General features: G+C 38.2%; 3 protein-coding genes across 4 annotated transcripts in view; 2 read left to right on the top strand and 1 right to left on the bottom strand.

The window, feature by feature from the left end:
- The window catches only part of LOC141435449 (uncharacterized), an 80,640-nt gene extending 61,969 nt beyond the window's left edge, over window positions 1-18,671 (bottom strand). For both annotated transcript variants that reach the window (XM_074098130.1, XM_074098129.1), the window contains exon 1: window positions 18,566-18,671. The gene's annotated coding sequence lies outside the window, so the exon portion shown is untranslated. The remainder of the gene's footprint in view (window positions 1-18,565) is intronic.
- Window positions 18,672-19,526: 855 nt separating this feature from the next.
- LOC141435646 (uncharacterized) lies at window positions 19,527-20,965 on the top strand. Its single transcript, XM_074098383.1, has 2 exons — window positions 19,527-20,150; window positions 20,734-20,965. Exons 1-2 carry the CDS (start codon window positions 19,701-19,703, stop codon window positions 20,749-20,751), a joined length of 468 nt encoding a protein of 155 aa, XP_073954484.1. The 5' UTR covers window positions 19,527-19,700; the 3' UTR covers window positions 20,752-20,965.
- LOC141435909 (uncharacterized) lies at window positions 20,832-25,274 on the top strand. The gene is made up of 5 exons (XM_074098748.1): window positions 20,832-20,888; window positions 21,881-22,059; window positions 22,905-23,083; window positions 23,890-24,062; window positions 24,165-25,274. Exons 1-5 carry the CDS (start codon window positions 20,832-20,834, stop codon window positions 25,272-25,274), a joined length of 1,698 nt encoding a protein of 565 aa, XP_073954849.1.
- The last annotated feature ends 880 nt before the right edge of the window (window positions 25,275-26,154 follow it).

Here is a 26,154-nt window from a genome sequence, read left to right on the forward strand (position 1 = left end):
AGACCAATTTGTAAAATTTACAAACTTGTCGAGTGATAGCGAGAGAGACATTTATTCGTACAAATTGCACACACAAACAAAAATATCTAACACAAAATAATTAAAATTTGTCACTTCAAAACTCAATAACGGCTAAACTGATTTTGATGAAACATGTCTATGAACCATCGCTAGAAAACGTGATTTCAAATAAATAAAACCGCATTCAAATCGGTCCACCCGTTTAAGAGCTACGGTGCCACAGACAGACACACAGACACACACACACAGAGAGAGAGAGAGAGAGAGAGAGAGAGAGAAGAGAGAGAGAGAGAGAGAGAGAGAGAGAGAGAGAGAGAGAGATAGAGAGAGAGAGAGAGAGAGAGAGAGAGAGAGAGAGAGAGAGAGAGAGAGAGAGAGAGAGAGAGAGAGAGAGAGAGAGAGAGAGAGAGAGAGAGAGAGAGAGAGAGAGAGAGAGAGAGAGAGAGAGAGAAACACGGACACACATAGCAGTCAAACTTATAACACCCATCTTTTTTTCCGTCGGAGATTAAAAATACAAACAAACAATTTGCTTCCTGTCTGTTTACAATTACAACACATTGACATATACATTAAGGTGCGACCAAACCGCTGCTTAAAAAACGGTGACGGCACGAAATGACGCACCGTATCTGCACCGTTTTTAACGTAGGTATGCTCTCCACACCACTGCTTAAAATACGGAATCATACGGAATCACATAAACTTTAGGTGTTTACCAAACAAAAGTCGTGACGTTTACGGCAGTCACTGCGATTCCGCACCGTTTGCGTATTTTAAGCAGCGGTGTGGAAAGCATGCAAAAAAAACGGTGCGCATACGATGCGTCACTGCGATTCCGTATTTTAAGCAGCGGTGTGGAAAGCATGCAAAAAAAACGGTGCGCATACGATGCGTCACTGCGATTCCGTGCCGTCGCCGTTTTTTAAGCAGCGGTTTGGTCGCACCTTTATACTACTTTCCGACTTAGTTACTGCAGTTGACTGCTAGAAATTCCTTAACAGATTCCTTAACCCTGGTGTTGCAGTTGTCTATGGGCGGTGGTGATCTCTTACCATCAGGAGACCCACTTGCTCGTTTGCCGTCCAGTCGAATAAAAAAAAACTTCTTCTTTGTACATTTATCTCAACGTATGTAAATTGTGTTTGTTTCTCTATTTTTGCACAATAATGAGTACGTACACACATAAATACCTGAATTTATAGCTGAAAAGCAATAAATATTAATCATGATGAAGTTGCGAGGTATACATAATATTCGTTATGAGTGAAGATTGTAAAAATCTTAGTCGCGTCTGTCGCTCGAGCAGGTGCGCAGTGCGCGTGTTGCAGCAGCCGCTGAGTCGCATTGCTCCTAAGAAGAAGGGCTACGGATTAGCCCGAAACATGACGTTTAGTTATCCGGGACAAATCATTTAATATTAGTGAGCCTCACGGTAGTTTCATGTTCGAGATTGTAAAAGTTTAACACATTATACAATACAGTAATATGTGTACTTACTTGTATTTTTTAACACTAGGGCCCTGTGAAAATTTGAAAAAAAACCCTTTTAAGGCAAGTTAAGCTCAAACTTCTCATTATAAAGTTCAACGACCCTTAGCGACCTTACTACTAGACTAGACTCTAGATATATGACTTAAAATCGAGTTTTATCTAAATAATTTATGCACGACTATAAAACAAGATTTACTGCATCTAAAATTAACTGAACGTGAGTAACTGCCGCAAAGATTTAAATTTACTGTGTGCTATTAAATCGGTTTGTCTGTTTATCAAGGACTAGATTTTACCCGCGGCTTCGCACGCTTTATACATTATATCCGGCTGTTGAATTGAAATTCCGGGATTTTGCTAAATTCCCATTGGATTTCCCAAAAAGTACGACCTGGATTTCATTAATGTTATAAAAAACACCCGCGCCTAATTTCATGTCCTTAATCCTTGCGGTTGTTATTCGAGATTTTATCCCGTCCCGTGGGAATATCGGGATAAAAAAGAATCCTATGTGTTATTCCAGACGTCCAGCTATCTACTTACTGGACTTAAATTTGTTTTAATTTTCATGTATAAAAAACAACTAGTTATAAAAAAGTAAAGAATAAGTGAATAAGTATATAAGAAAGTGCAAAATGAATTAGATATAGCGAAGAACGGTAATAAGCCAGGCTGGAGAGTAAATCGTAAAACATTTTTTATTTTTTTCTTACGGCAGAAACTTTTTATTTTTACCAATAAAAAACCATGTAAAGTAACGGAGTTACATTTTGTTTATTCACAACAATTATTTTATTTATTTTATACTACTTGACACTAAACTTAATATCTATTTTATTAGTTTCTTCCAGTGGTTTTTTTTTTTCAGTTATAGTTCTCTTCCATAGTTTAGTTAGTGTTTTTTGCTTAAGTTTCATTAAAATGATAATTATTTTAAAAATCTTCAACAACCCGGTCAAGTGCATGTCGGGCCATGCGCAGGGTAGGGTTCCGTACAATGCGGCCAATATTAAGTTTTAGTCGACTATAAGTCAGACCAATTTTACCACATTTAAAGTAAAATAAAATATCATAATTATAGGCTTTGTATATCGATATTCTGTTCTTTCCAGGGTCTCAAAATATCCCCATACCAAATGTCATCTGATTGTATTAGCAATTTAAGCGTGAAGAGGCAACAGAAAGAGAAACAGAAAGACAGATACCTGAAATTAATTGATTGTGCCAGTTTAGACGGTAAATAAAAAAGGTCAACGTTATTATCGACACTATAGATTAACATGATCCAGTAGAATATACGTAAATTACGATAATTCATTGAAATGATTTGTTTGTTTCCTTACTCTTGGTAAAGACAGCCAGCCATTAGACATTTAAATGTCCGCCGTAATTGTAACCGCTACTTGGCGCTGTCATCGCGCACCCAGCGAATACTAGTAAGAACTAGGATTGGTATTTATAAGCTCGTGTTTTTATAACTTACACACTCCCAAATTTGTTCAGTTTGTTTGACCTTCGCTTCGTCACAAAACCGGTGGACACATCAAACTCGTAAACAAACGTTTGTACAAAGCATTTAGTTTTCACTCGCCACCCGGATTTATATCACGTCAGCTTTACATGCAACTTATTAAAGCATCCGGATGTAAATGTAAGCGACAAGCGATTTAAATATTAATAACATTGTAATATCAATAATATAATTTAATCGTAGTAATAAAAATAACAAAGACTAACATACCTTAACCTTTATATTTAATAAGAATTTCTGGACCGTTTGTCCGTTACATGGTTATACTAGTATTATTTGCCTTTAAAATGGTATCACACTTTTATTGCAGCAGCTCTTTGTAAATTGTGTGTAATTTCATCGACTACTTCAATTCAGTAATTCAGTAATTTCCGCCCGGACTGCTACCACCATCTTGCTCGCTAATCCTGCCGTGAAGCAGCAGTGCTTGCACTGTTGTGTTTCGGTGTGGAGAGTAAGACAGCCGGTGAAATTAGTTGCACTTGAGGTATCCCATCTTAGGCCTCTAGGTTAGCATCGCATCTGCCATCCCCCTGGTGTTGCAGGTGTCTATGGGCGGTGGTGATCGCTTACCATCAGGAGACCCACTTGCTCGTTTTGCATCCAGTCAAATGAAAAAAAGAAGAAAACAGAGTTTCTGCGACTGGCTAGTTGGCGCAATCATTAGGTTCGTTTGACAACTTTGACATTTGCGGCACGCTTGTGCACGACTGGTTAAATAACTAAACGAGTCAATTTACTTTTGTAGTATTCGAACATAGCAGATGTAGACGATATCTAATTTTTGATATTTCTGCTTCTTTGGCTAGTTGGAGTATATTTGATAGTGTTTTATGCGGCGATTAACCTTAACAGTGAACAGTGATCACAAAATTCTATATTGCTCTCGTGTCTGACATTTTTTAATGCGCAAGTTGTCTCCGCGTGGCTTCTGGAATTTTGCTATCAAGTTGTAAAAACTACAATCACCGTATAACGTGAAGAAGAAGAATATCTTTAATAATATCTTTAATTTAACTGACATTGGCCCAAGCCTTAAGGCCGCCATTGAGGGGAATAATAATAATCGCAAGCAAGACTGCAACGTCAAACGGACCTCTGCTAACGCCATCTAGCGATATTTCGCCTGTCAAGAAACTCTCATTCTTCCGCTGAGCGCTATTGATTTAAACCTTTGCGAATGTACAAAATGTCAGTAAGCTTTGTTTCGGTTAGTTGTGGAGTTAGCGTCAAATGCAACAGTTTATACAAATATTTACTCGAAAAACGTGTATCATATGTTCCATCCAACTACTATATTCCAGCGGAATTTAATATAAAATGAAAATCCCGCTACTTCTTATTATGAAACTGTGTAATTAATAGAATCAGTTAGCTTTTGCTCTGAGGAAGACAAGTCGATAAGGTAAGTAGTTGATTGAAAATCAAAATGTAGTTTATAAGGAGTAACAGACTCAGTACTCAGGTAATACTTGAAATTAATTTTAACGTGATAACTCCATACGTTCTCGAGAAAAGGTCACTGGGCAGTCGGGCTGTTAACTGTAACTTATAAGGTACGGAACCCTAAAAATAATGAAAAACATTTTTAGTACTGTTGTTGTTATTTACAGGAATCAAACTCAACCATCTACCGACATAATTATCGATTAATTTTGAGATCTTGTATACATATCCTTGTTTGAGATATTATTATGCATTGGCTAGTAGTACCCCGTTAGGATGTTGTGTTTTATATAATGTTCGCAAGCAACCAAGCACAATTAATACTTACTTCTTCATGAGAGCCGTTGTTAGAGTCTCAGTATAAAATGACCAATGACTTAATTAAGGTCGCTGGATTAACAATGGATAAAGAGAGCATATAGACATTTGTTAGGCCATTTGACTTGCAATCAACAGTGAATTTCCTAGGTTATAAAGAGCAAGAAACAGAAAATAAACTTTATGAGGTTACTTATCGTTGCCTGTAGTTTTTAGGGTTCCGTACCTAAAAAGGAAAAAACGGAACCCTTATAGGATCACTTTGTTGTCCGTCCGTCCGTCTGTCAAGACCCTTTTTCTCAGGAACGCGTGAAGCTGAAATTTATATCAAACACTCAGGTCTACTGTCCCTTGGAGCTGTGAAAAAATCAAACTTCTAAGCCAACGCAATCAAAAGATACAGCCGTTTATGCCGCAAATTTTTGCAAGTTTTCGAAACTCGCAATGGAATCAAAACCTGCAGGGTTCTTCCTGTGAACTCAGAATATTGAAATTTGGTACGAAACAACGTCTTATATAGCACAGATAAAGGAAAAATTGCGAAAAGCGTAAATTTTTAGTTACATCATATAATAAAAATATTTGTACGGAACCTTCGGTGCGCGAGTCCGACTCGCATTTGGCCGGTTTTTATTTCGTGTCATGAAATAAATTTATTACCAACGTAAAAAATAAGCTATCATTTGGTTTTGAAAACTATGACGTAGACGGTCCATTTATTCTGTGAAGATTAGAATTCTTCCCAATTTACCTACTCGTAGATTACACTACAAATTCGATTTGGAACCGCAATCTGAGCACGACACTAATTTTTGACAGCTGCAGTAAAAGTATCGTCCTTATTTATAGTTTTTGACAATTGACTACTTCACCGCAGATAACAAATTAAATAATGCTGGTGCTCAACATAGGCCTAGTAATCAAAGACATAAAATAAGCATTGGTGAGGCAGAAATAGATAAAACTGTGACGTCATCAACCAAAAGAGTTTGGATTATTAATTTAAAAAAAATAGTGTTTTGTATGAAAAGAATATGGTAATTGGTTTCTATTAATTGACTTTTCTGCACAAAAAAAATGCATTAAAAATCTCTCTTTCTTTCTTTTTATTTAGTATTATTTTTTAGAAAATCCCAATTATACAGCTTTACGCCTTTCAGGGTAATTATGCCCATGGTCGAAAACCGTGCAAAAGCTAGACTACCCGGTCTTAGACCCTGTTTACATTAATCCAGTGCAATCTTTCCAGTAGCGATACATTGCCGGGTCATAATCCTAAAAAGTTACACGAGATCGATCGAGCACCGCAGTGTCATGCTACTGGAACGGTTTTACTGGAATAATGTAAACAGGGCTTTAAACGGGCGACAGTAGCCAGTAAGTACAATACAATAAGCATCGCAAGGTCTCGAGAATATCAAGTCTGTGCCCGCAAAAGATTTAATCAGCGCAGAACTGCGGTTTGGCAAACAAACCTCCCCAGATTTACTCCTAGTTCCAGCATTCACAAAGGAATAAGTTGAATAAATAATTGTCTTTCGTTCTACATGAATTTTGTAGAACATTCTACTGAAAAAATAGCGAGTGCCAGATTTTCATAATTCTTGATAGATTAAAATGATGTACTCGTAATTTTTAAACATGGAATTTGTTAAATCGCCAATTAAACTTAATAGATAGGAATGTGGTGCCATAACAACTCGTTTTCCATCGGCTTGTCTTAATTTTTAACATGACGTGAATGATAGCAAATATGGGCAAAGAGGGTTAATTATAATAGAAATTAAACTAAAAATATACGTTAGTTTAAAATCCATAAGCTTAACAATCATCATCATCATCATCATCATCGGCCTATCTTAGTCCACTGCTCGACAAAGGCCTCTCCAGTTGCACGCCACTGAGCACGATCCTCGGCCAGTCTCATCCAGTTCTTACCAGCTAACCTGCGAAGATCATCGCTCCACCTAGTCTGAGGGCGTCCTACGCCACGCTTGCCGATTCGCGGTCTCCACTCAAGAACTCGTTTGCCCCAGCGGTTATCAGTTCTTCGACTGATATGGCCGGCCCACTGCCACTTCAGTTTGCTTATCCGGTGAGCTATGTCGATGACTTTAGTTCTAAGCTTAACAATATAAAGCCTTAAATATAGCAAGGGGGTGTATAAAGTCCCTGAGTTAATAATAAAATACCTAATAAAAATACAATAAGTTAGAATACAGTTACAATACACTAATTAGAAAGTGTTGCGGTCGAAGACGTATCTACCTAGTTAATACAAATTTTCTTGCTCTCCGCGTTGCGTACCAAAAACTAATATATACAGCGCCATAAACAATATGTTTTATGATTTTTACCGTGCTATATTATTTCTGTTGAACCTTTTATTTAAAAACAGGCATTATTTCAAGCTTATATTTAACTTCCAACTTTCATGTTCGAAGCTTTGCCCAGTTGGCAACGCTCGCAAAATATTTACTAACAAAATTCACGCTCTGTTTGTTTTATTATTTAATCATGCCGCAGTCTAGACTTGACACAACTCTCAGAATAAACATTAACTTTATAAGCTTAAGTTGAATAAAGTTGACATAAGAATATTTAAATGAACTAAAATAATTTCCTTGCTCACCCGCGACCTTACAATAGCTAAGCTTATGCAAAATATTATTGTAAGGTCGCGGGTGAGCAAGGAAATTATTTTAGTTCATTGATATGGACCTCCGCAAAGTAACGCCTGATTCAATAAATTATAAGAATATTTGTCCTGTGGCAATAAAAAAAGTTCTAAATAATTCCTTGCAACGACATGCTGGACCAAAGGCTGTATTTCCTAACGTTTCTGACGCTCCCGATTGCAATCAAATGTCAGATTCCGCATACAAAAACTGTCATTTGATTGCGATCGCGGCCCTCAGAAACGTTAGAGAATACGGCCTCAGGGCGATTTCGAAACGCTAACACGTGCGACTATTACTTTCATAGAGAGTCATTTTGAAAATATGCAATTGTAACGCCAACCTCATCATCATCATCATAATCCCAGCCTATATACTTCCCACTGCAGGGCACAGGCCTCCTCTCAGAATGAGAGGGCTTGGGCAGTAGTTCCCACGCGGGCCCAGTGCGGATTGGGAACTTCACACACACCATTGAATTGCTTCGCAGGTTTGTGCAGGTTTCCTCACGATGTTTTCCTTCACCGTAAAGCTCGTGCTAAATTTCAAATGTAATTCCGCACATGAATCTCGAAAAACTCAGAGGTGCGAGCCGGGGTTTGAACCCACGATCCTCTGCTTGAGAGGCCATAGGTCAAAACACTCGGCCACCACGGCTTATAATGCAAACCTGACACAGCTTTAATCTCATGTCAAGATTTACAGACAAATCTACAAATAAATTTCGACTAGGAAAAATTATTCTAATTTATTATCATTAAATTTAGATACAGCAAATATATTGTCACTTATATCACTGTCAATTGTAACGTTGGTGAAATAGTGGTCTGTTAGTCAGTAGACTCGTTATAAGTATGACTAAATTGAAAGCTCATAAAAGTTGCTGCTAATAAGAAGGTTGCGTGTTCAAATCACGTCGGGGTCACCACTTATGGGATATGGATTCGAAATGAAAAATTCAAATACACACTTATCAGCATACAGTATATACAATACAAAACGATGGGGAAACACAATTAACTAAATCGGATTTTCTATCTAGAACAATATGTCCATAAGAAGACATGGTAAAAGACAACGTCAATATCCGCACATGCGCATAATCAATGATCAAAACGGAAGCGGAAATACATTCGCCACAAACCCGTCCACACATCAACGCACCAGCACTCGATACATTGGATAATTTGTCGGTCTTAATAGCAATTTAAAGTCAAAACGCCGTCAGAATTCCGTCCCAAGCAACGGGGGCCTATCTCTGCTCATCGGACCTTTTTTATTCCGTGAGAATTCTCCCCTTGGGGAGGATTCGGTTTTTTTCCACCTAAAAGTGCTCTTGGTTATTTAATAAAAATGTACCCTCGAAGTTGTTAAAATGGCAAAAATGAGGGAGGATTTTAGCGGGCCAGTTATTGTTTTTGGTCTTTTGTGGGTTTATTCTCTTTTGGAGGTATTATATAAGGTACACGCTAATTTGGTTTTCAATAAATATAATACAATGAGATTTCTTTGAATTGCTTAGAGCTTAGCGTGATTCAGGGAATAAGTGAATGTTATTATACCTAGATAAATTAAACAAAGATGCTGAAGATACGATCTTGCCGTTACCAACTAAAAGTCGTGTAAAAACTGTTCACAGAACTAAATATCATGATCCTTATTGACATTGTTTTTGCTCCAAGGTATTATGTATACACGGCTAGGAGCACAAACATTTCTAGCTTTAGGCGAATGGGCGTAGTACCCGTAAGAACACTCGTAGCACGCGCCGCTTAAGGGCGTATCTCACAGAATGGCGATAATGGGAAAAAAACTTGCGCGTTTTCGGTCCCAAATACTATGAATACTCGTGGAGTACCCAAACTAAAAAGCGAAAATAACCATAAACCTTTACCCGTCGAGTAAAACCTTTAGTTTCAAAAAGTGTTTAATTTATGAATTATTGATGATTATGATTCTAAAATAATAATATTTTATTGTTTAAATTATTTTTTAATCTAACCTTTTTATTTACATTATTTTGATCCTTTTACTTTTTTTTTTCGTTTTAATTTTAAACATAGTTTTCCGCAAAGTAACGTTTGAATCCATACAGTATCTAAAGACGGTAAACAGAAAATGCAGCCTTACTAACCAATTGCTGCGATTTATGGTTTAAGATTTTTATTTTCTCAAAAGAATATAAACATTCACTTACAGAGAAAAACACTAATTCTAAAAAATGGTTTGGAAAACAGTGCGTACTTATCTTAGAGTACGAGTATACATGCAAGTACGTTTATTACGTTAATTAACAATTTTAATTACTTATCTTATTTTACTAACTTATATTACAAAATTCTTTGAAGGTAGTTTTAATAGTGCATTTTCTATCCTTCGATGTTTACTAAGGCCACGACATGGTACCGGGGCGGAGCGGGCGTACCCGCGGATTAGCGGTTCATTTTATTGAAGCAGTGAAAAATCCCTTTCTATGTGGCTTTTCAGTAGTTTTTTAAATGTATTTAATGATTTGGCATCTTTTATATCTCTAGGCAATTTATTGTATGTTTGTGCTCCGTCGTACATGATACATTTTTTTCCATAGTTTGTCCTAAATTTACGTAAGATTATATTATTTGCTTGCCTAGTAACGCGTTTTTGAATTTGCATGTGTTTTGTAAAAGTAATATTAGTATGTATATCTTTGGTTAAAATTTTCCGAATAAGCACACAGGTGTTATATTTATACAATTGAGATAGATTTAGGAGTTTTGTTTCTTTATAGATTTTTGTAGTAGGAGTAAGGTATTTGTAGGTAAATAATGATTTTATAATTTGTTTTGGGTAGTTTGTAAAGCTTTGAGGTTGGTTTTAGCTGCCGATCCCCACACTTCAATTAAGTATTTCTATATGTGATTTTACTAGGCTGTTATAAATATTATAACGTACCCTCGTTGGTAGGCATCGAGCTATGCCCCTCAAAGCACCTGTTAACGAAGTCAGTTTGGTTCGGATTTTTGATATATGCGGTTTCCATGAGAGGGTACTATCAAGAATCAGACCCAAATATTTCACCTTGGTGACTCTATGAATGGGCTCACCATTTATAGCTAATTGATTAATGTCGCCAATGTTTTTGTTTTTCGCAGCAAAAATGATATAGTTTGTTTTACTTATGTTTATAGTAAGTAAATTAGACTGCATCCAAGCGTGTAACTTGTTTAAATCACGTTGAGCTTTCGATATCATTGCATCGATTGAGTGACCAAAATAAAATAAGCTGGTATCATCGGCATACAAGGTGATTTCCCCTTCCAGGCCAATATCCTGTATACTATTAATAAAGATTAAAAAAAGCAACGGTCCAAGGATAGAGCCTTGGGGAATGCCATATGTCATAAGGTGAGGTTGACTTTGGTGCTCATTTATCTTTACAATTTGGTATCTGTTCGTGATGTATGATTTAAATAACTCATATGCAGAGTTCATGATACCTATGTCTTTTAGTTTTTGCAAAAGTAATTCATGGCTTACTGTGTCAAACGCCTTTTTTAGGTCTATGCATATGCCTAGTGCAATATTCTTCTTATCAATATTTAATTTAATTTTTGTAACTAAGTCTATAGTAGCTGAGAGTGTGCTAGATTTGGGCCTAAACCCATATTGATGTTTAGACATGAAGTCACGCGAATCCAGAAATGTACTGAGTCGATTATGTATTATCTTTTCAAAATTTTTGGATGGTACTGGAAGCACAGATATAGGTCTGTAATCTCCAGGTTCCAGCTTATTGCCTGATTTAAAGATGGGAGTAACCTTAGCAATTTTAAGAGATTCGGGAAAATAGCCTTCGTTTAAGCACTTATTGATACACGCAGTCAGAATAACAACTACTAATTCTTTAACACATTTAATTATTTTCGCACTAATTCCGTCCAAACCACAGCTAGCATTTGTTTTTAAGTTATTTATAATTTTATCCACTTCTCCTACGGTGGTGGGTGTAATACATGTTAATGTCAGATTCGATACGTTTGCATTTTCATTTAACAACCTGTGACTCTGGGGTTGAGCTGGTATTTGAGTGGCTAAGTGGGACCCTATGCTAGAGAAAAAATTGTTGAATGTTTCGCAAATTTCTTTTGGATCTGATATCACGCCTAAGGGAGACTTAGTTTTTTGGGACGAATGATGTTTTAATTTTATTTTTTGATAGGTTATTTATAAGTTGCCACATTTTGTAGGGATTTCTCTCGCAATTTGTAAATTCTTTATAGTAATATTTATTTTTGGCGCTCTGTATATAGATTTACGAACGGAACCCTAAAAAAGTACCCCCCTAAAACAAGGACCCGCAAAGTAATCCGCATGTCATTAAACGGGCCCAGGCAAAGCCAGATGACACAGCGGTATCCCAAGAGCATATCTAAATAATTACAAAAGCGCCGTCGACGGCTGAACTTGCTTAATTAATCAACCAGGGCATATTTTATTAGACCACGTTCTGTTTGGAACTTAGAACCCTTTGCCTTTTGACGTGAGCTGGGAAATGTGAAGACATTCATTTGGCACAAAACATGACGAGTATCATCATCTTCATCATATCAGCCGTAGGACGTACAGTCACCAGCATTAATTTCTGCCACAGCGGAGCGTACAAAAATATCTGACACCTCCGGCCCTAGAAATAGAGTCTTATCAGATATTTATATACGCTTGTTGTGCCAGATATTGGTGCTGGTGACTGTACATTGTTGCACATAGGACTCCCTCAGCCATCCAGTCACGGAAAAAAGGAATTCTTTGACCAAGAAATATTCATTGTTGAGACTTTATTGTCTAATTCGAAGTGTGTTAGAGAAGCATGCTTCGGTTGGATGCGGCCTGCAACCACCGTGAACCCACGGCTTTAACGAGAGGCTGTATTGTCTAAAGCGCTGACGTTTGCTATCATATTTATCATCTCTTTCTACCGTCGTCTTATACCGTGTGACAAAAAGAAGTGGTAAAAACGATTGTGATATTATTATTATTAGAGTCTAACACACTTGCAAAATAGCAAAATTTATAACAAAGTATCTATTGCCTTGAGATTGCTGCTACTGCAGGAGTTTAAGAATAAGCTCTCTAAATTTTTAATTTCTAAATGCTATTATTCAATTTCAGACTTTTTTACAGACAATTTAAATCAAATAATTACTTTTCATTAGCATTGACATGATACTTAAAATCTCTTTTTTATATATTTTAATTATTTATTTTTTTGTATAGGTACCTATAATATTATTTTATTTTAATCCTAGTTTTAATTTTAATTTCATCTTTGATAATTGTACGCCTACCGGCAAAACATAATGTTCCATGCCAAATTTTTCCATCACTGTAATCAGTTATACAAATGTTTACAAATAAATCACTTTGACTTTGACTTTGACTTTGACTTGGACTTAGACAATAAAGTCTCAAGTCATCCGTCCATCATGTTGGTGGAATATCAAATATCACTACAAAATAACACCAGACTGAGCGTTTAACAAACTAATTGTGAATGTAATGTTTAAGTTGGATTAAGGCTGTGGTACGTCAGTTATTTGTCACAGTACAGTTAACCGCCGAACGAGTAATTGTACCTCCTTAAGCTTAATAGCTTTATGTTAATTAATTGATTCGAACCCGGTTGTTCCAGAACGGTTTGTATCAGGTTACAATTAAAGGTTAAAACTTAGCGGGTATTACGTGGTACGTCAAAGGATAATTATATAATACTGCGGAATTATATAATACAAAACAAGTGCCGCTATTGCTATTATTTAGGTTCCTTATTGAGGGTTTTGTACCCGAAGGGTCCAAACGGAACCGTATGTCTTTTATAATAAAAAAAACGTAGTAGTGTCTATAAAAATATACTACAAAAGTGTGAGGTAGTTAAAATTACCCCTTACTTCTCATAACTACATTTTCCTTAGTAGATCAGCCCGTTTAAAGCGCACTATAGATATTTTAGCCTTTAATGCGTGTTCAACTCGCTCTTGGCCGAGGTACAATCAAAAAAACTAAATCGCGTACCTACTAGGGCGACTTTTCATAGTCAATTTCGCTATGACCTAAATATTTGGCTGTGAGGAATTTAATACGACTGTAGTAGCACAAAAGGCTCCTCCATCTTAGTACGCGATTCGTTTCTTTGATTGTACAATTGAAAATTCAAGATAAATTCACCCAAGTTAGATAATATCTCATACAAGTCGATTTGAGTACTAGAACTGGATCAAATTGGACTTACAAGTTTTAATTTATTCATGCAAAACAATCAATAAAAGCTTCCACAAAGCGATAAGCTAATATTTTTGGTTACATTATTCATACATATTTCATATTTATCTTCACCGTATAATACTGGGTTTAAGTCACGTATAGTACCAAATGATGATTCTTTACTTAAACAGGTGAGTGTTGCTTAAATTGAACAACTTTCTAAAACGAACTTAGGTCGAAAAACGATTTTTTTTCCCTTTCCATACTTAGTCGGTCAGCTAACCAATACATTTTGTATGGGAGTCTGAAGTTTTTTTTCGTTTTTCGATCTATTTTCCTTGAAGAAAGTTATTCAGTTTAAGCAAATTAAAACCAGTGCTAACCAAATTAAAACAGTGCGATAAAATTATTTGAAACCATGACTCTGTGCTCCCATTATCTAAACACCCAAGCACTGATATCAAACTCACCAAAAACAGCAAAATTTATGTAACCAATTCATTTAACAGTAACTCAAAACAAACAAACAATTTATAAGCCAAATAACCCATTAAGCACCAATACAAAAAACAATAAAGATTATCCCATTAATTACCATAAATTGTCCACAGTGTGTACTCTGTATCCAAAGTTAACCCTCCAACAGTCGCGTAAAGTCTTGTTTTCATTGTTAAAGGAGTGCCGTGGAGTTATTTGTATTGCAAAACGAGGGCTAATAGTACTAAGGGATGTCGTATAAAGGGTTTATAGGGTAGATAGAGTGAACGGTAAACGTCCGACTCTATTGATTGGATAGAAGCTGTAGCGCTGTAAAAGGGTTATTACGTATAGATGTATAAACGGTACAAGTCAACATGTTATAAAACGGCATGGATAAAATACTTATACGAAACGAGGTAGGTACACGAAACAATCATTCAACTAAACAATAATTTTGACATACATACAATAACTAAAAGCCGTGGTGGCCGAGTGGTTTTACCTATGGCCTCTCAAGCAGAGGACCGTGGGTTCAAACCCCCCTCGCACCTCTGAGTTTTTCGAAATTCATATGCGAAATTACATTTGAAATACCACGAGATTTACGGCGAAAGAAAACATCGTGAGCAAACCTGCACAAACTGTGAAGCAATTCAATGGTCTGTGTGAAGTTCCCAATCCGCACTGGGCCCTGGGAACTACGGCCCAAGCCCTCTCATTCTGAGAGGAGGACTGTGCCCAGCAGTGGGACGTATATAGGCTGGGATCATGATTATGACAACAACCACGCCTTTAGACAGAGACTATTTGTGTCTACCAGCTACGATCCTGGCATAACATTTTTCGCTTCCTCAATACTCATCATTAGTCTTTTCATACACGCTCGCCGTTTCGGCTACTTTTGAACTGACCTTTTTTTAGGACATTTTTAATCTGATCAGGGATCTTTTGTACAGCGTGGGGGACACCACAATAGAGAAATCTCTCCGGGCGGATGTGATAATTTAAGACAAATATATACTCAACCATGCGATATAGAGTTTATTTTTATATTTACATACATAAATATACGTGTGATTTTTACCTTGATATCTATCTAAAAATCTTGGTAATCAATAATATAAGTTCTAATTATATTTAAATTGTAATATTAACGTTTTGTGACAAGTAATTTTAATTAAAAATTAAGTTACAATTATAATTGGCAAGCAAATTGTTTCTTATGTCGACGGTAATTTCGTGAAAAAAAGAAGAAGCTCTCGTGTGCTCTAAGCGAAGCGCGATTAAATAGTTAATGAGGTTTCCTTAATTACTAGGATTAATTGAACGAATGGAAAAACAGGATTTGTTTGTCTTTCTTAGGAGATCAAGTAGATTTCTATAATCTCATTATCTCCACTTTAGATCTTTAGATTTAGTCTTTCTTTTAGTCTGAATTTTAATCTCTACAAAGTAAGCGTGGGCACCAAATTTGTTTCCGCAGAAGTCTGATATTTTAGATATCCTGAAGTTTACGATCGCTTGATCAAAAGCGAAGATCTAGCTAAATGATTTTTTACGCCATTTTCCAGCGGTACAAGAAACGCTCAATATTAAGAGAACAAAGCAAACTGCTTTGGTATTTTTTTGACAGTTCCTACAGCAATTTCAAATGTAATTCCGCACATGAATTTGGAAAAACTCAGAGGTGCGAGCCGGGATTTGAACCCACGACCCTCTGTTTGAGAGGCGATAGGTCAAACCACTAGGTCACCACGGCTTCATAAAAATGTACGCTCGATGATTTTTAACAACAGAAAGCATAATAGAAAAAAAAAGCCGTGGTGGCCTAGTGGTTTGACCTATCGCCTCTCAAACAGAGGGTCGTGGGTTCAAATCCCGGCTCGCACCTCTGAGTTTTTCCAAATTCATGTGCGGAATTACATTTGAAATTTACCACGAGCTTTGCGGTGAAGGAAAACATCGTGAGGAAACCTGCACAAACCTGCGAAGCAATTCAATGGTGCGTGTGAAGTTCCCAATCCGCACTGGGCCGCGTGGGAACTATAGCCCAAGCCTCTTGTTCTGAGAGGAGGCCTGTGCCCAGCAGTGGGACGTATATAGGCTGGGATGATGAAGCATAATAGAAACTCACGGTTTTAAAGAGTTGTCCAGGGGACACAACGCAACGAAGTACAAGAGAAAGTTGATCGACCCAATTGTCAACTTTTTTAAGCCAAAAATGAGTGAACGCGAAAAAAAATGACTACGAATTTCCTGAAGGTCGTTTAGTAAATTGAGATAAAAGAGATGTTTCGTAGATGGATAAAACGTGTTCCATGCTTAAATTAAATACGTGTGCCGTACCGTGCACTGATTTGTATTACCAGCGAAGATAATGTTACTCTGCTTGGCTGAATTTCTATGCAAATTGTATGTATTTGACGTCTCGCTATGCTCTTCATTTTGTTTGATGAATTTTATGCGTTTATGACTTTTTTTCATAAACTTTCCAATTTTTTTTTACACGCCAAATTTTACTGTGTACCTGTTTTTTGTATCGCTTACTATTGTCGTGTACAATAAATAGTTATTAATATTGTATTGCAAATAGCAATTATTATACCTAAAAGAGTTAGAGGTAATGTCCATTAAGAATGTAGGAATTACTGATATAATTGTTCTTGCAAGTAAAGCCAAGAGTAAAGGCTAGTGAACTATAAATTACGTAGCCTAGAGTGGCTGGAATTAATTTAGATGCCCGGAAGCTTGACACTTTATGCATGTCATTTAGTTTAATTAAATGAAACGTGGCACGCAAATAGTCTCAACTGAATTAGATATATTTATTATTCTGATGACCAGATAGCCAAATGGTTAGAGAAAACTACAAAAGTTGAGGTCCTGGGTTCGATCCTCGGTCGGTGCATATATTAAATATATCTACGAATGTTTGTTTCGAGTCTTGGCTGATAAATAATATATTCAAGTATTTATTTTCAGTATAGTTATTATTTCAATAGTATTTTCTTTTTTATGTTCGTATCTCTTATGCGTCATTATTGTAGGTAGCTACTTACATAGGTACTTAATAAATATCAGTTATTCGTAAAAATATATCTTTTAGTATCCTTTGTTCAGTATAACACAAGCTTTATTTAGCTGATTTTGGGAGAAGGTCAATTGTTAATTTGCTAATCTCTTATATTTTGACACGTATATAATAATACTGTCGTTTTCATTTAGAAATTAATATATCTACTCTTAATGTTATCCAAATCTAACCTCCTTAGTATTTATAACTGAATGATAAACCTTTACAGGGGTGGTAAATGTTTCTGATGGGAGTTTTTAGTTTAAAATTAAGTCACGATTTCGAAGTGGTATATACAGTTTCTATATCGCTTAGTGTATGGAAATATTGGTAGAGCACAATTAAAAAATAAAAACTATGAAACAATGAGGTACGGTTCAGTCAAACTGATTTAATCATCTGTTAAAATAATCCGATTTCATTTTAGTTGACACTGGTATTGTAATGAGATAGGATATTTTTAAATGTTGCGTAATTAAAAGGTGCTTACATAGACTATATCACTGCTCTGTTTTTCATCTGTGCATCAGCTGCAAGGCTTTTAAATCATAATATGCTTGGGTATATAAAATATAAATAAATGAATTCAGGTTATTTTAATAGTGCTAAGTACTTAAAAAATTGTAATAGGTATTTATAAAATGGGCAGGTATCTACTTATAATTTAATGTCAATTATTAAAATTTTAATTTACATACTTATTTATTCATTTTATTATTGATGTTGTATAGAGGATTGGAGATTCCTGTGAGAATTGACGTGAGTTGGCTTAGCCCAGTTTTTATTTTGTTAAATTGTAATTTATTTAAACGCAATTAGTAGATTTTCTGCATGATTACGAATCATGATTCAATACTTAATTAAATGAAAAGTGCTAAATATGTATATTAAATAGTTAATTTTTTAAGGACTTTAATTCATGAGCCAACATGGAACCATTTCACTGTAAACGCGTCGTAGTGACATCGCATTAATTAACAAGAAAAATCGTAATGACTTTTCCTTTGAACGTACACGATAAGACATAATAAATAATCTAGAATAGCAGATCAAAAAACCAAAGAAAAAGAACTTGCTTTTAAAAACTTCTTATCGAATTGTAAACACGATTTGTAACTAACGAACTCAAAATAGATTGCCCTAAAACTATTTTCCAAAACACCTACGAGCCGACGATTTCACTGCAATTCCTACCAAATTAACCCCATACGCTAATTTTGTTCAAACGAGAACAGCGATAGCCAGCCTTTACAAAAAGTTTACTAAAACTAGTTTTTGAACACTCACCATGAACCCCCTAATCCGACGGCATATCCTCAACACATGCGTCACTTTGGTATCACACACCACAAAACTTTGCGTCCACCGCGGAGCGCGACACACGATCGAACGCCTCGGCTTACAGCCAGCGTATGGAGCTAAGCGCGTCCCCGCTCCCCGCAATCCCATAAAAATATTTATGTTCCTCCCGTATTGCGTTATACATAATTTTTTTATCTTATTGAATTTATAAAAATCTCCGAGCTTGTTTAAAAAGTGTATCATTAAAAAAAATTGGAAAGACATTCATTACGTGGCAGATTTTTGAAATAGAGTATCTAGTAGAAAATTAGAGCTAAAGTTGTTAACTAACTAGTCAAAAGTTTAATTTAAATTAAATATTTTTCTGCAGCAATATATAGATTTTAAGTAGGTACCTACTTTTAAGTAGGCAATTTTGGGTGTTTTGATTTGAGGAATCGGTCCTTTCGTTTCCGCATGGCGTTAAAATTGACTTTTAACATTTTGCTGTTTGTCCAAACAATATGTGATTATTAACGCGTTATGTACAAATTAAGTGTTATCTATAATATCTGAAAACCTGAAAGTATCTTGTTTAGAACTGAGAGCTGAATCGATTACAAAATTCTTTGAAGCAGGTGGTGTGTTTTTATTTTACTGTGGCTAGTCTAGAAAAAACAGCGCAACTCATTCTTAACTAAATTCCTTTTGCGTGTGTAAGTAAGTTATGTTTAATTTCAATATTAAATGTGTATACAATAAGCTGTTTGAAGCAGCAAAAGGGAAAGAAGAATGTCAAAAATAACAACTTGTATTATTCTAGGACAGGATTAATTAAAGCGAGAAAGGTTCGCCAAAGTGTTTAATGGTGAGTGCAGACGTGGATGGAAAGCATTTGCGAGGGTAACATGTTTATTGTACTGTTTTTGATCCACATTTTTAGGGAAATTTTGTTATTCCGCTTGTGGAGGTTTGCAGTTTAGGTTTTATACATAGTATTTGTTAGTTTTTCTCTATGGGCTTGTGACGGGAGTAGATTTTGTTTTAATTGACATTATAGTAAGATTTTGCCAAAAGCAGTCGCTTTTATTTTAAATACAGTCCTATCCACTACATTTATGGTCCATCTCCCGCGATAATAATGAACACGCGATCAAAAACAAAGCGGCTGTTGACACCAGCAAAATCCGCTCGCGTATCGGTATCGCGCTCGGACTCTGGAGCGCCAGCCGCGGGTGGGCTCGGTCGGTTCACAAACTTGGACCCCATCGCGACCGTAGCCACTGATACACCCGTAGCGCCCATTTCCAAGAGTCCCGAGACGCCTCGCGAGTGCATTGTTGAACAAAGTAATGTTCCTCTAAGTTCCAGGTCACATGCGTCGTCTTCGCGATCGTCAGCCACAATAAAGGCTCGTCGACTGTCCATGGAAGCCCAATTGGCGCGCCGTAGTATGGAACGTGAGCAGCAGTTATACGAACGTAAACTCAACCACGAACGTAAGCTTCTCGAAGAAATGCAGCGAGTAGAAAAACTTGAGGCGGAGGCATCACTCGCAGCACAGGAAGTGGAGGAACGATCCACTCGTACGGTCAGTCAATCTTTTTCACGCACTGCGTCATGGGTCCAGGATAACCATTGCAACCGCCCGTTTGACGAAAAAGTCGATACGGATGTGAAAAGTCTCATATCAATGAAAGCGGACCTCGCTATGGTTGGTGAGAGAAATATTAGCTTAGAACGTAATTACGCTTGTCCGGAAAACGTAAATAATCCAAGTGTACCACTTTTCTCACGAGATCTTAACACTCATGGTTTTCACACGATCGCGCCCATCCAATCGCACCGCGATTGCGCAAATTGTAAAGCTGAAAATCATGAAATTCAGGATCAAACTTATACTTACAAAAAACCAGTAAGTTTTAAAATTTCTCTAAATGAAAAAACAAATTTATTTCAAAAAACAACGTCAAATAATGCGCCGTCATTTACACGACCGTCAGAGAACACAAACAAAAATGACTTATATTCGCTGTCAAAACAGCCAGAACTGAATAATTATTCTCATAGATGTTCACATAAACTTGAACTCACTCCGTTTAGCGGTAAAACTACAGAGTGGTTGATGTTCAAGCGTATTTATCGTGATACTCAACATTTGTTTACACCCGTAGAAAATCTTGTGCGTTTGAGCGGCGCGCTGCGCGGCCAAGCCCTCGAGAGCGTGTCATCGTTGCTATACACAGCCGAGCAACCTGAAGAAGTGCTCGACATGCTGGAGCAGACGTTCGCGCTCCCCGAGATGGTTGTACTGAACGAGATTGCTGTGGTACGGAATCTCCCAAAGATAAGCTTTGATCAGAAAGAGTTGAATCAGTTTGCTTGTAGATTGCGTAACTGTATAGCAGTAATTAGAATTTAGACCAGATTGAACATGTCTATTCTGTAGAGTTGTTTCATTCGGTATTGAATAAATTGACGCCAATCTTGTACAGTCAATGGAAAGATTATGCGTATCGCAGCGTTCGATCTGTACCGAAAATAATACTTTTGTCCGAGTTTCTGGACATTGAAGCTGTCAAACATAATCGTTTTGGTTTAATACCTGACTATACCAAACGGCCTGGTATTAGTACATTCATGCCCTTTGTAGGTAGGCGGCATGGTACAGTCGGCAACAATTTTTCACACAACTTTACACGACGTGAAAATATTAATGTCACATCTGCACGTAACACAAACGCCGAACTGTGTGCTTATTGTAACAAGAAACATAAACTGGCTGATTGTAAGGATTTTATTTCTCTTACGTTAGATAATAAGTGGCTTTGGTTGCGAGATGCTAAAATATGTTATAAATGTCTGAAATCTAAGTCACACCGTTGGAGGACTTGCAAAATTGGTCGTTGTGGTGTCGACGGGTGCGTGCGTTTCCATCACCCGCTCCTGCACTCTGCGGCGTCCCCCCACGTGCCCCGCGCCACCGACGAGTCTCCGTCTTCTTCCTACAATGTTGTGACTGAACACCAAGGCACTGATAAAACTGTAACCGTTTCTAATGTCACTGAATCACACACAAGTGACGAAATGTTCACACCTATGTCTCAAGTATTTTTGAAAATAGTTCCTGTGCAAGTGAGCGGTCCACGTGGAAACTATGACACTTTTGCTTTGCTTGACTGCGGGTCCACAGCAACGTTGATCGATTCGGAGGTGGCCCGTCACATTGGTGTGTCCGGTCCCGCGGAGTCTATCAAGGTTGATGGTGTAGCTGGAATGTCAACACACAAACCAATTCAACTTGTGAATTTTTCTATCAAGGGCAAACACTGTGCCGAGATATATTCAGTGACTAACGCTAAGGCTATGGATTCACTGTCGCTGTTTACACAAACTATCAAACCAGATGACATCTCAAAATATCCACACTTGTCAGACTTAGTTGCTGATCTTACACTAACCAGTGCAACGCCAAAGATACTGCTCGGTGCAGAGCATTGGTACCTTACTATAAGTCGTGAAGTTAGGGAAGGTTCAAAAAGTCAACCGGTTGCCACTCGCACACTTTTAGGTTGGGTTTTACACGGCAGGTCCAGCAGCTGGACTAAGCCTGTGCATTTCATAAACCACACAGCGATCAAAGACGACCAAGACTGTAACCTAGATGAAATCGTGAAAGATTATTTTCGCCTTGATTCCATAGGTATCACAAAACTTGAAAACACATGCTCTACGGAGGATAAACACGCTTTAGAGATTTTAGAGTCCACTGCCAAACGTTTGCCGTCAGGTAGGTTTGAAGTTGGTCTATTGTGGCGTAAAAACAACCCTAATACACCTGACAGCTATCCCCATGCACTGTCGAGGTTCCTTGGTTTAGAAAGGCGCATGGCTCGAGATGCCGAATTTAAAAAAGACTATTGTAATTTTATTAACAACATGATGACAAAAGGTTATGCAGAAGAGTGTACGAAAGATACATACCATGGTAGTGTCAATATGAACGAAACACACACACCTTTGCGCTGGTATTTACCACACTTCCCTGTTATACATCCTCAAAAGCGTAAACTAAGAGTTGTCCATGATGCAGCAGCAAAGACCTCGGGAGTCAGTTTAAACTCGCTTCTGCTCCCTGGGCCTGATCTTTTGCAGTCATTGCTGCACATATTGTTTCGTTTTCGCGAAGGTTACGTCGCGATGACTGCTGACGTTAAGGAAATGTTTCCGCAGGTCAGGATTAGGATGGAAGACCGTGATGCTTTGCGGTACATTTGGAGGAGGATCCCAGCTGTGAGTTGAAGGAATACAGGATGACTTCTGTCATTTTCGGTGCGGTTTGCAGCCCGTGTACTGCTCTTTACATTAAAAACCGTAACGCCCAAGAATTGCAGAAGTCATACCCTGCAGCAGCAAAAGCCATCGTTCATGAGCATTATATGGACGATTATTTAGGCAGCCTTGACGATGTGCGCGAAGCCACTCAACTTGCAGCTGACATAGTCACAGTACACAAGGCGGCCGGTATGGAGATGCGAGCTTGGATTTCTAACATACCTGCCGCACTTGCAGCCGTGCCTGAAGACTTACGAGCCTCCCCACCTGTCAATGTGCACGTAGGCCCTGACGCTTTTGTCAGGACTTTAGGACTTATATGGCATCCTTTGAATGACACCTTTGGTTTTAGGATTGGGGCTCCAATTCCTGAGAAAGCGAAATTAACTAAGCGAAAAGTATTGTCATGTTTAATGTCCGTATATGACCCTCTTGGTCTTTTAACTCCGCTGGTCATTCAAGGACGTATTTTATTCCAACAAACATGGCGAACCGGTCTTGATTGGGACACCGAGTTGCAACCAGATGCAATTCAAAGATGGCTGTCTTGGTCTCGTCAACTAGCTACGATCGCAGATCTCAAAATTCCACGCTGGTACAGATGTGGTTTTCAAACTGAGTCGATCATTGACAGACAGCTCCATGTATTTGCAGATGCAAGTGAGGAGGCATACTCATGCGTCGCATACTGGCGTTTTACATTCATGGATGGCTCGGTGAAGCTGTCTCTCATTGGTGGAAAGGCACGCCTTAGCCCTCTTAAACCCGCATCCATACCACGTCTCGAGCTCCAAGCCAGCCTGATTGCAGCTCGTTTTGCCAATACTGTGTGTACCGGACATAAAGTTCACCCGGACTCAATTTATTTATGGTCTGATTCCAGCACAGTTCTGAGTTGGATTCGCAGCGATGCGCGTACATTCAAACCATTTGTAGCAAATCGTGTGGGTGAAATCACCGAAATAACAAATGCCAATAGTTGGAAATTGTTCCAGGTGTTTTGAATGTCGCAGATGACGCGACAAGACTTAAGAATCGCGACATCGACTTATCGCGATGGTTCTCTGGACCTGATTTCTTACTTCTGCCGTCCAGTGAATGGCCTAAAGAACCATCGATGCCTGAAGCTACATCCATCTTGGAAGAGTTGAAACCTTCTAAGGTGCATGTAGGACTAACCCATCTGGTTACACCTTCATCGGTTTTGCCAGATCCCTCACGTTTCAGTGAGTGGTTACGCCTGATTCGTGCAACTGCACGCGTTTTTCAGTGCGCCAACAAGTTTAGATCCCTTTTGGCACATAACAGCCCAAATTCTAAAACTATTAACAACAGTTCTCCATTTAAGCTTACACCGCTGTCCGCTATGGAGATACAGAAGGCTGAAATCGCCATTCTCCGAAAGGCTCAGACAGACTCATTCAGCGAAGAAATCTCTTTGCTTCGTGATAGCAAGCCTTTGCCAAAATCCAGCAAGTTGAAATCTCTCTGCCCGATTTTCGATGAAGATGGCCTACTCCGACTGGACAGCCGTATTAAGCATATGAAGAACACCGATTACGCCACTACTTCTCCCATTATTCTGGATGGCCGACACCCAGCTGTTCGACTTCTCGTTCATCATTACCACGTGCAAGCTGCCCATGCTTTCAACGAATTGGTCACAAATGAGCTCAAACAGCGATTCTGGATTTTTCGTTGCCGCAGCGAAGTGCGCATGGCCTCAAGAAGATGCACCTACTGTACCAAAAGAAAGGCAACACCACATATCCCACCAACCGGCGACCTGCCAGATGTGCGTCTGGAACACCATCAGCGCCCGTTTACGAACACTGGCCTAGATTACTTTGGTCCCGTCGAGGTCTCGATTGGTCGGCGCAGAGAAAAGCGATGGATTGCTCTTTTCACTTGTATGACGACACGAGCAGTCCACCTCGAGATTGTCACGAGTCTCTCAGCCGATTCTGCCATCATGAGCATACGTCGTTTTGCTGCACGTCGAGGACTTCCAACTAAAATTCTCTCCGATAATGGCACGTCGTTCGTCGGAGCTAACAGACAAATGTGCGAGTTCTACAGCGATGGCGTCCAAGATTTCGCCGCCAGCAAATGCATAGAATGGTGCTTTATTCCTCCTGCGGCACCGTTTATGGGAGGCTGCTGGGAAAGACTTGTGAAAACAGTAAAGTCCGCTCTCCTTGTAACATTAAAAGAACGATCCCCAAGAGAAGAGCTGCTACACACCTTACTTTTAGAAGCAGAAGCTCTAGTGAACTCTCGTCCCTTGACATACGTCACCGAAAACGGACAGTACGAGAGCCTAACTCCGTTCCATTTCCTGATCGGCACCTCTTCAAACCAGCAAACACCGGCCGATTAAACGATGGAGCATTCTCATTGAGGAAAGAATGGCAAAAGGTTCTTCGACTTTCTGAACATTTTTGGGGCAGGTGGCTTAAGGAATATCTACCTAGTCTGAGGCCAAAGAAGAGCACAGGGAGCCAACATGAAAATCTTAAAGTAGATGATGTTGTCTTGGTGGTTGACCCAGATATGCGCGAGGAGTTTGGCCGATGGGGCGCATAGTGGAAGTATTTCGGGCAGAGATGGCATTGTGAGAGTCGCTGACGTTGCTACCAAAGGGGGCACGCTGAGAAGGCCCGTCAGGAAGCTTGCTCGGTTGCAGACTGTAGTTGTGTAGCTGCGCTACACGGGGGGGATGATGTGGAGGTTTGCAGTTTAGGTTTTATACATAGTATTTGTTAGTTTTTCTCTATGGGCTTGTGACGGGAGTAGATTTTTTTTAATTGACATTATAGTAAGATTTTGCCAAAAGCAGTCGCTTTTATTTTTAAATACAGTCCTATCCAATACACCGCTAACAAACTATGGTGTTCATTAGTTTGGGAAATATTGAATGTTGCTGATTTGAAATCTTTGAAAGAAAAGACAAAGTTTCATAAAGAAATCCACGAATAGATCGACTTGCTTAAAAATATTCTTCCATTACTTTTGCCACCTGACTGAATCTTTGCATCTCGCTATTTTGGCATAGTGGGCCTATAAACTTTAATACTCATCACAAATAAATTAAGATATTCGGTTACAAATCCCGACTGTATAATTTGAATCTTCTAAATTGGTAATCTAAGAAAGGACGCCCCAACGCCACTGTGAATTTCTTTCACCGAGGATTTCAGAGTAAAACTTTCAATCAAAATCTCGCGTTTCTAACAAACAAGGTTTTGCGAGCCCAAGAC

The sequence above is a fragment of the Choristoneura fumiferana genome, chromosome 15 (genome assembly GCF_025370935.1).
Source record: "Choristoneura fumiferana chromosome 15, NRCan_CFum_1, whole genome shotgun sequence".
Lineage (NCBI taxonomy): Eukaryota > Metazoa > Arthropoda > Insecta > Lepidoptera > Tortricidae > Choristoneura > Choristoneura fumiferana.

Coding starts and splice junctions, on each gene's coding strand:
- LOC141435646 (XM_074098383.1), top strand. CDS start 19,701: ATGAACACGCGATCAAAAACAAAGCGGCTGTTGACACCAGCAAAATCC.
- LOC141435909 (XM_074098748.1), top strand. CDS start 20,832: ATGCTGGAGCAGACGTTCGCGCTCCCCGAGATGGTTGTACTGAACGAG. Junction 22,060..22,904: donor CTGCTCGGTGCAGAGCATTG/GTACCTTACTAT, acceptor TGCGGTTTGCAG/CCCGTGTACTGCTCTTTACA. Junction 23,084..23,889: donor CACAGTACACAAGGCGGCCG/GTATGGAGATGC, acceptor AAATTGTTCCAG/GTGTTTTGAATGTCGCAGAT.